At 32.1% G+C, this 13,321-nt stretch overlaps 1 protein-coding gene across 12 annotated transcripts in view; it reads right to left on the reverse strand.

The window, feature by feature from the left end:
• Window positions 1-13,321, reverse strand: part of EPHA5 (EPH receptor A5) — a 471,809-nt gene that overhangs the window by 100,598 nt on the left and 357,890 nt on the right. For all 12 annotated transcript variants that reach the window (XM_074272342.1, XM_074272341.1, XM_074272344.1 and 9 more), the window contains one exon: window positions 10,413-10,537. In XM_074272342.1, the coding sequence (XP_074128443.1) occupies window positions 10,413-10,537 (125 nt within the window). The remainder of the gene's footprint in view (window positions 1-10,412; window positions 10,538-13,321) is intronic.

The raw sequence follows: 13,321 nt of genomic DNA on the forward strand, positions 1-13,321 counted from the left end.
ATGTTACTTCACATAGTGACTAATGAAGTGTATTACAGTGATATCTTTCAGAAAATACACACACACACACACACACACACACACACACACACACACACACATGCCTGTAGTGTGCCCCAAATGACTTCCTATTTGTTTCCTTGCTTCCTCATCCAGAAATCCACGAATAAATCGTCAACCATCTTTCCTACATTTAAAAAATTTTAAATATATACCATCAATGAGTTATTTTGTCCTTCCTTGAACTCTTTAGCTAAGATGGTAGAACTGCTACTCCCCCACTCTACCACTCCTCAGTTGAGCAAATGAGTAATACTAGCCAGCTGCCCACATGCTGGGAAGGGAGGTCTTTGGGTTGAGGAGCCAGCTGGCAAACAACAGCCCCAAAGACAGCTTCTCTATCTATGCCTGCCTTGAATTAACAGATGGCAATGGGCCCATTACTGTGTAGGAGTAGTGAGGACCCCATTGACCTCTATTAGTTCAGGGCAATCCCAGGCAGAAATACCAGCTGGTGAATTCATACACCCTGGCCTGGATATCTCTTCTGCTTGTGTTTGAATAGCAAGCATCCAGTGAAAGGGGATCATTACCCTGAAAGTTCCAAGTGAGCCTTGTAAGCTGAATAATAAGCACATCCTAACTAAGCATGAAGGTGGTAGGGTCATTTCATTGATACAGCAAACTTCCATATGTAAACACTTCCTCCACCATTGTAGGCTGGCACCTTTTCTGTACTTTGATGGTCCTAGAGAATTGCCTAGAGAACTGAAAAACTAATCCAAAGAAACAAACATAGGTCATCGATGTCTTGAATACAGTTCCCTGCCCCCTGATTGTTCAGAATCAATCTATTATGCACACTGCTTCTCACTTATTAAAATTATATACAAATAACTCCACTTCATGGAACCACTTGGAGAAGATTTTTCCAGGTTATTTCACCCATCCATTCTCTCTTCCTCGGCCTCCTCCAAGCAAAGTGGAATGAAGGAAATCTATAATATCTATACTGCAGTTTGCCAATCTATTTCTTTCCTACTCTTTGTTTACTTGCAAATTTCTCCAACCCACCAATTCTTTTTTTTCCTTAACCTGCAATATCATTGGAAGAACTCACAGAGCCCAATCTCCCTCTGTTGATATAGGTGAAACTATACACACACACACACACACACACACACACATATATATATATATGTATGTATGTATGGTCAAGACCATGTTTTATCTAAAGTTGTTATCTAAAGCAGCATAATAAATAACATGATACTTTCTAAATATTTTAAAAAAATAAAACAAAAATGTATTTGCAAAGCAAAAGGGGACGGACACATTCCCATTTTATAGAAAATCTTATGACTAAAAGGTTTTTGACTAATATCATGGGGGAGTAAATGGTACATGCAGTATTAAAAATATAATATATTTTGATTCCAAGTTCATTGTTAAGAAAAGGCCTTTCTGCTAGGGAAATTCCTTTATTTAAAATAAATAAATAAATAAACTAACACCCTGTTGTAAACCAAAGAAAGTTCTTTAAAAACTACAGAGCTATAGTTTGGGTTCATTTTCAAGGTGAGGATTTTTAAAAAAATGTATTGAGTGCCATACCATATTTTACTCATTATAAGCTATGTTGGATAAAGCAATAGTAGGTATTAGAAGATTTATTCAGTCAATCAAAATTTATTAAGCACTGTCTTTGCCCAGGTATTATGCTAAATGGTGGGTATATAAACAGAGGTAAAAGAAATCCCAACATTATTCATTGAATAGGACATAATTTTATAAAGAAAATATAACTTGGCTGCCATTTAAATTTCTTTATTGCCATTTAAAATTCTTCATTTGAATTAAATGAAAACAATAAGTTTGAAAAGAATATGTATGTATGCACACATTTATGCATGTTCTCTTATATGCTAATAAGCACAAATATCTATTTACATATTTAATTTTGAATAATTATTTGAATGTATAAGCAAGTACAATTCTTATAATTGAAAGTCCAGGATCAGAGTACCTCAATTTATTTATCATGTCTGACAATTTCTAAATGTATGACTGTTGGCAAGTCATTTCAACTCCTCAGGTCTCACTTTTTTCATCTGTAAAATGGCAGATCTGGATTAGATGACTTCTATAAAGTTCTTTCTTACTTTAAGTCTTTAAGTCTTTTTTTTTTTTTAGATTTTTTTCATTTTTAAGCTTTTTTTTAAACTTATAATTCGTTTTAAACACAAAAAGTCAAGTAATTTAATCAGAAATAAGTATAATTTTTCATTTTCCTTCCTGAATTAATGCCTGCATATACACCCATGATTGTGTAATTATATTGGTATTCACAAAAACATATACATTGTAGACTTTCAGAATGATACAGCTTTTGGAGATAGCTTCTACAGTATCAAAAAGAAATAGGATACAAAACAAGTTTCTACATTGTATTTGATAGCATCTCATGTTGTTGACTCTTGGCTAATCAAGGAAATTTAGACACCTTTAAGCTACTTGTATGAAATAACATGTAACTAGATTTATATACATTCACTTTCCCTACATTTTCACCTTATTTACTATCATTTTCTTCCATGCTATTTATATTAAAATATTTATTGTCTCCAGTTCATGTCTTATACTATCCCACCTTAGTAGTATTGCTCATGATATCCATCACTGTCTTTCTCCAAATATCCCCACTTATTGAACCTTGTGAGACCTAGCTTATTGGCTATACTTTGCTAAAGTTATATTAGGGAAATTGATTTTTCTGTTTATCAGAATTAGCATTTCTTTGAAACATCTACTATTATATATTTTAAGCCAGTATTACTAGTCAGTATTTTTGTTGTCTGATCATAATTTGATAAAGAGAAACAAAGACCACAATTTTAACAAATGCTGTTTCAAAGTAGATATTGGTAGATATTGTATAAGTAAGCATACAAGAGATGAACAAGCCTTCAAGCTACATAAAATTGGTGTAAAATATACTGAGCAAAACTCCATCCCAATAGAAGGAGAAACAGGTCTTGAAGGATTTTTTTTTTAAAGGATCATCAAATAACAAAAATTGAATTCCTGAACATATGTATATATATGCACATATAAGCACACATATATGCAAAAAAATTCTCAAAACACATTTTTCTTTTCTTTTTTAATTGATGAGTCCTTTTGTCTCCTTATTTTGTAACAAACCTGTATGCACTAAATCCAGCTACTCATTCTCCCCATTAATTTCCCACTTTGCCTCTACTCTTTACCTTTAACTCTGTTGTTTTTCATGCCTTGAAAGTCCTCACCTAACTATCCTTGATGAAAAACTACCTATTTTTCAAGACAACTTAAATACAATATACTCCATGAAGCTTTCCCCCCATATAACACTCATAAATTTAGTGTGTTATAATTGTTTATACATGAATTGCATTCCCTTTCTAAGCTCCATGAGCCTCTGTTGAAAGGAGAATAACATATTTACCTGAACAAAATCTCTAGTGTGTAGAGCTCTGCATAAAAAAGTGGCTAAATGAATGTTTATTAAATTGCACTGAATTGGAGTTTTAGAAAACATATCTTTTCCATGGCATGAAATATAGAATACATATAAAAACTATACTTTAGGAGCCACAAAAGTAGTTTTGATTTGTGCAAAGGAGATTTAACCATCAAACCAATAGAACAATTTTAGGAAATTTTATTGAACTTTCTTCTTCCTTCCTTCCTTCCTTCCTTCCTTCCTTCCTTCCTTCCTTCCTTCCTTCCTTCCTTCCTTCCTTCCTTCCTTCCTTCCTTCCTTCCTTCCTTCCTTCCTTCCTTCCTTCCTTCCTTCCTTCCTTCCTTCCTTCCTTCTCTTTCTTCCTTCTCTTTCTTCCTTCCTTCCTTCCTTCCTTCCTTCCTTCCTTCCTTTCTTTCTTTCTTTCTTTCTTTCTTTCTTTCTTTCTTTCTTTCTTTCTTTCTTTCTTTCTTTCTTTCTTTCTTTCTTTCTTTCTTTCTTTCTTTCTTTCTTTCTTTCTTTCTTTCTTTCTTTCTTTCTTTCTTTCTTTCTTTCTTTCTTTCGCTGAGGCAATTGGAGTTAAATGACTCACCCAGGGTGATACAGTCAGGAAAGTATAAAATGTCTGAGACCAGATTTGAAATCAGGTCTTCCTGACTTCAGAGCTTTGCCATTATTCATTCAGTGTGGTAGATAATTATTTAGTCACAGACCCTGGATAAAAGATCATAATAATGACAAAAGTAAGACATTAACTTGGACTCTGAAATGAGTACATCAAAATCCATTTGGACACATTATAAAAACCATATTAAAAGGAGTAATTATAGAACTTCTTGAATGAAAAGATAATAGTAAAGGTTTCATTGTCAATTTATTCAAAATGTTATTATGAACATGAATTATTATTTGAGTCAAAAACAATTGCTTTCTCTGGACCACCTGAAATTCTGTGACTAAACAATGATATATTTGAAATAGACATGAGGTTAGAAAAGCTCTCTAGGAGGGAGCTCAATCAGTAGCCCATCATTTCCATAGGCAGGTGTCCATCAATGATTTATATGTTAAAAGTCCATCACTGATAAGATGGGAAAAGATACTTTACGGGACCTTTTCAAATCTTACTTCAGGCCAAGCCTTTTTTCTAATAATCAATGAATTGATTTAACAATGGCTATCTTTTGCAGATTGAAAAATAAAGTAGAAATCAACAAGTCTTGGAAAAACTTAAAACCCTTGGTTTATTTCATCAATAAGTACCATGATAATTTATTGCAAATATTTCATTTTAGGACAGATGGATATCATTCAATGGCAATGAACTCTCCCAAGATATGTTGGGGTTTATTGGATAGATTTCTTAAGGATCATGCCTTAAAACAAAAGCACTCTGATTCTCACTTTTGGCCAATAGTAGGTCCCAAGACAAGCCACATTTGGTCCTTGCTTGGGTCCTGATTGACTCAGTGATTGCAAATAGCAAACATTTTTGTTTTTCCAGAAATCCTAAGGAACTTCCTGGCAAAACTATTTATTTATTCATCCATTCATCCATCCATTCATTCATTCATTCATTCATTCATTCATTCACTCATTCATTGATCCATTTATTTATTTGTTTGTTTATTTATCTAGTCATTCATTCATTTGTTAGTTTGCTTTACTAAGTCAAAGGCCAGATTCTTGCCTCAGTTACTATATAGGCTTATAACTGAATGGATCTGGCCCCAGTTAAACTGAAACCTGGTGAATACCTTAGCTGGGAAAACACACACACACACACACACACACACACACACACACACACACACACACACACACACACACACACACACACACACACACACACACACACACACACACAAGGTCTCCCATTGTATCTAGGGCCATCTCCCAGTCATCCTGATCTATATTTGGCCACTTGAGTCAAAGAGCTCCAGAGAGTAAGTGAGGCAGGTGACTTTGCACAGATTTCCTTCACTTAAAACCAATTCATTTGCATGTCATGACATCTCCCTGATGTCATATTCCTCTTAAAGAATGTTGGATAAACAATCATAGCAATGATAAAGTGATCTAAGTGTGTGACAATGTAATTCTGATTTTATTTTTTTCTTCTTTTAGTTTAGTATCTGTTTATCAGATAAATTTATGGTCTATTCAAATTATTATTAGGAAATTATCTACATATGAATATTAAATATTACATGTAGAACTATATCATATGTTACAAGAATATGTATATATTAATTTGTGAAAAATATTTTTCTAAAATCTTGGAGGCAAAGGGAGGTGCTACAAAATCCTAGGGAATCCCTTATACTAGATACTAGATATAATGAATAGATATACTAGGTATAATGAATTTTAAGGAAAGACCCTTGTTGACTACTGATTTGTGTGTGTATATTCACAGAAACAGCAGTTGATAAATTAGGACAATGAAAAATTCTTCAGAAGACATTTGCATAAAACAGGATGGCTTTACTGGATGACCAGCACTAACTATTTGCACTTCTTAAGTACTTAATTGAATGCACATTTGAAGCCTTCCCTCAAATCAGGCCCCATCCTTAGAAGATTTTAGTTCCTGAAAATTTATTAAACCTGAGAGCTGATAACATAAATTCCATAGTACAGTTTGATTCACTGCCCAAGAGTCTAAATTTTCTTTTCTCCTTAGAGCAAGAAGTAGATATCTAGCTTTTGAGTGAATTGTTATAAAGTCTGAATACAGATATGATAACACAGACTCTCCTTTATAAAACATCTGACTTCTTATACAACACCTTTTGTAATCTAAATTCATTGTTATATAAATTCACTGGCTACAGAACTCTAAGAGTATCAATCATTTCCTTACTACTACCAGACTCTGAAGCGGAGGGTTTGTGAAGGAGTTAGACTAGACAAAATGTATCAATGTCAGAGCCCATTTGATTTTGAGTGATGCAATATGACCTGAAATAAATTGGCATTGAATCTTTTCAGAAAAAAAAAAAAAAAATTGTAGAAATTATCTTATCTGATTATGAACCTATCAATATCAATCAATAAATATGTATTAAATTCATACTATATGTCAGGTACTGTGGTAATTGATATATAGGTTCAACTGGAGCTCCTGGCTATTTTCCATCCAGTTGTAAAACTCTGGACCTTGAATTTAACAATCAACATCAAGTGGTAATCAATGATACATGATATGAATGGATTTCATAGTATTAGTTTCTAAAGCTCCTTCCAGTCCCAAACTTATAATTCAGTGATTTTATATGACCTCCTAATGACAAGGAAACCCCCAAACTCTGAAAAATCCTTAAAGGAGAAAATCTACTTGGATTCTGCCTCAGGGAGGAGACTCCACCCTAAGCACAAACCTTTTCATCTTTGTTATCTGGCTCAGTCTCTAAACCCATTGAATTCAATTCAAATTTTAACCCTGGCTGAAACCCAGCCCACAGCCAATCTGGGACTCTACCTACATGTACCCTTCAGCTTGTAGCCCAAGCCCCTTTTATAAAAGACCCAACCTGGAGTCCTGTCTTTGCAGAGGTCCTAAACATGGCAGCTATGCCATGCTTGGCACGCCAAAGGATCTCTGTCCACTGAAACCCTGGTTCCGGTGTCTTTTATCTCTACCTTCAACTTTACTAACTAGACTTTACTTCCAAATCCCATAATAAACCTCTTTTATCAATCTAGGTTTTTGGTTCTGTAAATTCCTTTACAGGGGACTCTTGTGTCACTACTAGACCTCATTTAACTCTGTATCCTTGAGCCAAATCCAAAGGGGTTGCAGGGGAGCTGTATTTGACTCCCTATACCCCGAACCTGCCACTAGACCTCAATTAAACCTAATTTCATTTAGGTACTCCCAATTCTAAACCTCATCACTATGACGATTTTTGGTCTTTCTTCTGATTTATAATTACAAATGATAAATTACTGAAGGATAATTTACCTTGACTTGCCTTATAGATTCTAAACAATCTAAAATATGTAAGAATACTGTTTTAGGGGCAACTAAATGGCACAGCAGATAAAGCACCTGCCCTGAAGTCAGGAGGACCTGAGTTTAAATCTGGCTTTAGATAATTAACACTTCCCAGCTGTGTGACCCTTGGACAAGTCACTTAACCACAGCTGCTTCAAAAAAGAAAAAAAAAATGAAAATTGTTTTAACTCTCCCCAATATTTTGGCCTGTGAATTCCTTATATTCAGATAAGTTTGGAAGGTGGAAGATCTGCCCTTATGTTAAAAGGAATTTTAGCAATATATAGTGATGCATTCTCACTAGGTAGAAACTGATTTTCAACTACTATAAATGTCAAAATTATTTCATTTAATAGATGCTAATGAATGTCTTCATTAGGAGTCCTAGTATTTCACAATATTGAGATAGAATTAAGCTGCAATGCCCTGATTGTTGTTTATATTTAGTCTGAGTTGAAAAATTAAAATCTCTGAACAATGTTGATACAAGAGAAAGTACATATTAGTAGCCCTGTAAGATCTGAATTGAAGGATAAAAACATATCTTAAATGAATAAATGATTGCTCTCCAAAGACCATCAGAAATTCATCTTCTTTCTGAAGTTCTCCATCCCCCACACCACACCCTAGAAGATGGAAAGCTAGTGATTCTGTAAAAGAATTTCAAGAATTGAACTGACAGCAAACTTTTCAACATGCCCCAAAGCAGCTATTTTAGCTTCTTAGCCTGCTCACATTGCAGGTTTTCAATTGCTTAGCAGCAGTACTTGAGAACAGAACTATGTGCTTTGTAATTGTCCAGTTTTAACAGGATTCTGTCTTTGCCACCAGAATGGTTACTACATCAGGCATCAATAAATAGGTGAGAAAGTAACAATTCTTTGACATCACTGAAATTTATTGCTGTAAAGGCACTCCACAAATTCCTAGAAATATCTATAACATATAACTGCATGAATTCAGAAAAGAACAAGATCCTTAGGAACTCAAAGGAAATAAAAACTAACATTGTGCAATGTACTAACATGCTGTAAAGAGCTTCAAGAAAACTGGTTGATCAGACAATTTTTGCTTACTGAATACCAATCAAATAATTAAATAATTTGTCTTGAATCTAATTTTTAAGTTGAAGGGAATAATCAGGAACATATAGAATCCGGGAAATATATGCATCTTAAATTAGGCAATGAGATCAAGAAATTAGCATTTTTAGTCAGGTCAGTAAAACAATTAGTTTTTCTCTGAATTTTAAAAAAATACATATTTGCAACTTGATGGCAATTCAGTATAAAATATGATGCTATTTAAGATGAATAGGCAAGATATTTTTATTTTGGTAGTGAATTTCCTGGATCAAATGCATGAGGATGGAAGGGGCCTCACAGATAATCTAATTATTTCTCTTATTTTTCAACTTGGGTCTCAGTTTGAGTCTCAGAGAGGCTAAATTATCTATATTTATATCACTAAAATACTTGTCTTAAGTCAGCTTCTCAATCTTTTTTAATTATACAAATTGATATTAATTGAATTCATACTCCCTCCTTTGCACATCACAATTTCACTTTAAATTCATTTTATTTTGAAATTTTTACTTCATTATGTCAATCATATTACTGATGAATTGGTATAATTTTGAAAATATAGCAGATCAATAGTGCTAGGAATAAAATATGGTGAAAATGTCCTAAGTATGGAAGAAGATAGTTTTCCCAATTTGGGAAAAGTACAACTACACATATTATAAAATAAACTAGTCTCTGCACTTACTGCCTATGCAAAGTTTTGTTCCTATTACACCTTAGTCTATCTATTTCTAGGCTATTTTCTTAATCATCTCTAAAACTTGGATAGTAAAAATTGTTTTCTTTTTTCCTTCTAATAAGCGCCCTGAGTATCATTAAACAAAAATGCCAATTCTATAAAACAAAACCAACAAACAAAAAGCCTCACTTGACTATCATTTCTAAACTTTATATACTTTTGCTATTTTGTACTTTTTTTTATTTTGTATTTTTGGTTTATGACTTTATCAACTTTTCATCATCTGATTTGTATATCCCTTACTTCTTTGGTTAATTATTATACATTCTTTAAATCATTTTATTCATCCATATGCAATTATTGTCCCCAGAATATTTTTTCTTTTGTAGTTCATCATTATTATAACCATAGCTGCTTAATCTCCTTGGAGCTTTCTTAGGATCTCATCTGTTAAAAATTATTGAAAAAAGTAGAAATACTTTTAAAGCATATGTTCGACACCAATGACACAGCAGAGATCTTAGATCATAGTACAGATTTTTTGCCATTCTACTACCTTATTGTCAATTATAAACAGCAATATCCACTTACAATTAATACAATTAATAAATTGACTTCTTCAGAGTCCAGCATTCCACTGGAGAATGTCAGGCTGGAGGGAGGAGGAGGAAGGAGATTACTACTTTCAAACATTTGGAAGGATATTGTGTAGGAGACGAAATAATCAATTTCAGGAGCCATAATAAAATGTTCAATGAAAGCTCCTTACAGGAAATCATATTTCAAATGGATACAGGGATGACTTTCTAAAAAAGCTATTGATCAATGTATGTGATATGATATTGAATATTTTATCAGTGAAGGTATTTAATCAGAAGTTGAATGACCATTTATCAATGATACTTTAATACAAATTCTGCAACTCTTTTGGTAGATAACTAGATGAATTTTATAGTCTTTCCCATCTTCAAGTTTCCTTTATAGTATCTAATATAGTAAAAAGTGTTTCTAACTATATATAGATTACTGAAATCAATGGACATTGATTTTATACATACAATTGCAAAGTATTTTTAGATAAATTGCATGAATATTGCTACAAAAGAAAAAAAAAACTTAAAATACTTTATATACTATTACTCATACCTTTTCAAAATATTTGATTTCATACTCCAGGATAATGCCGTTGGGACGATCTGGCTCTTGCCAAGACAAAGAGATGCTATTTTTTGCAATTTTTCCTTTTTTCACATTAGTGACTGGAGAAGGTGCTGCAAAATAGAACACATAAATAGAAATAATATTAATATATTGCTGCCATTTCAATTTCATACTCATCCCTAACCATAAAAATTATTGTAGGATATCTCCATTTTACAATGTTATATATAATTCCAACTCAGTATCTCTCAATTTATTCCTTATACCCTCACAACTCATATTCCTTACACTATCTTTATTTAATGCAAAATGAGAGCAATGGAATTAAATTCATGGAGAAATTAACTAAATTAAGAAAACATTTTTTAAAGAAAAAATTCTCAAATTGAACAAATTATAAACATTTTATCTAGTTTAATGGGAATATTATAGAGAATGCTATAATAAATGTTGGTGATAATCAAATCCAACCCTAAATTCTATGGAGAAGTAAAAGATGGTCCAGAGAAATGAGATACTTTTTTTCCCAAGACCACAGAGGAAATAAATAGAAGATATTATGACAAAAGATAATTAATGATCTAATTTCAGTCTCATAAAAAATATCTGTAAAATTGATCATTATGAATCATTACATTTACCTATTTTGCACCAAGAAATGAAATAAAACATGAAAAATGTTTCTAAATATCTACTTTATCGATATTGGGCTCATAAAACAGAACAGCATTTTCAGCATATGCTAGTGCTTGAATAGAACTGTCTTTGTAATTGCAATACAAATCATGAGAATTGTTAGCTCATGTGTATACCATATTCATTCCCCCCCATTTTTCTGTATCTGACATTTATAAGACATAACAAAAAATAATTCTAAAATGGAATAGCTTGTGTTTTATTTTTATTTGTTTGTCTGAACTTATGATTTAATTGTTAAGGAATTCTCAAGAATATACATTTTCTCCACCAATGCATATTAGTAATTCTCACTAAGAAGTACACTGACTTGGTCAGGATCACACAGGAAATCTACAAGGCAAATATATGGCATAGTGGATGAAAGTGCTTAACTTGAGAATCAACAACACCTGAGGACAAATCTTACTGTAGAAAAGTACTACTTATTAGATCCTCAGAAAGTTATTTTTATATTTTTAATTCCAATTTCCTCCTATGTAAAATAAAGATATAATGACTCCTACTTTACTAAGTGAAAAACACATGAGATAACATATAGATGGCAATTTTAATGTTATTATTATTGTTATTATTATTCAGAGGCAGATTTTGAATCCCACTCTTTCTGACTTTAAGGATGACCCTCTATCAAGTATATCATATTGCCTCAATGCCTGCATCTTCATAATGCCATAATAATCATGTGAACATTGAAATAATTATTTTGTTTACAATAATTTTGTTTACAAGGATTTGAATTTTTGATATCACATAGATAAAATATTTGGATATTCGGTAGAATCTTTACTTTTACATTCAATGAAACTGCCTGGCCATTTCTATAGTACTTTGTTTAGACATAGCTAAAGAAAAAGTGGGTACAAGGGATAACTTGTCATGTAATAAACATTTAATACATCCTTATCAAGTTGACTTGATTTTGATAAGAAAAGATGATGGGATGGATCATATGACAAAAACAGGAAATGACAAATGGACAGGCCATGTGTTCCATTAGTAACCCTGTAATAGGAAGAGATGAAAAGGAAGGCCTCAGGTTATTTGGTAGATCAGAGGATTTAAAGGAGAATGTGGGCAACACAGGAATGAAGGGGATATAATCTGTATATATAATATACATACATATAATATAATCCAGAGGCCATATCTACAATGATGAGATCACAGATCCATTGAAGTGTTTAATGTTATTAATTGTTTTGGGGACTTTAAAGTATTATGTAAAAATGGTACTGCAACATGTTATAGATATTTTGTGATTTTTTTATTGTTTTATGAAGATTGTTGATCTTTATGAATAAAGCATTCATGTTTTGGCCTATTTTTCACAGGGAATATAAAACATATTCAGTATCTTTGTGCCATAAACAATAGAACATTTTGCACATGTGAATAGACTATCCATAGAAGCAAAATATAACAAAATATATGCATGACCATGAAAGCTTTCGTGAAATTAAAAAGTAATTTTATGAAAATGTTGCTTATTTGCAATTCTAAAGAATGCGATGGGCTTCTTGTTTCTTTGCTCATAGTTGGTATTAATGTGTTAATTATATTGAGTGTACTACTTGTTAGTCATCATTATTAGAAATGGTCATGCCAATTGTGTCTCAAGACCATTGATGATTTATTTGTTCAAGGAAAGAACAAATCTCTATCAAATTATCTATTGTAGGCCAAGAGATATATGGCAATAGAGGAGGGTAAATTATCTAACACTTGTATTATTTTCTTATTGTCTTTTATAGAAAAACATTTGATAAATATAATTTGATAAAATAAAAAAGTACAATAGGGAATTAAATACCCACATACACAATGCTGACAATGATTTGAGATCTAAATAATATAAGAGAAAATCAGGAAGGGAACTTTCAAGTAAGCATTTTTTTTTTTTAATGGCATGCTTGATTCAGCTAATATATGCTTTAATAAAATGTAGGTGATTCATCTAAAATATGGACCAAGAATGAGATGTGATTCTTTTTGTTTTTAACAGGATAGTTATTGATTATATAATAAAAATTTAAATGAAGAAAATTTACTCAAAAATAATTTTGTTAAATCCATATAATACTTTAAATTTTCCTTCTTTACTTTGAGAAATATTGTCAAAACACATTTCAAATTCCTGTGGAACTTCAGGAAAAATAAGAATACATGCACACATGTCTAATGCATGTATATACAAA

Source organism: Sminthopsis crassicaudata, chromosome 6 (genome assembly GCF_048593235.1).
Source record: "Sminthopsis crassicaudata isolate SCR6 chromosome 6, ASM4859323v1, whole genome shotgun sequence".
In the NCBI taxonomy this organism is placed as follows: Eukaryota; Metazoa; Chordata; class Mammalia; order Dasyuromorphia; family Dasyuridae; genus Sminthopsis; species Sminthopsis crassicaudata.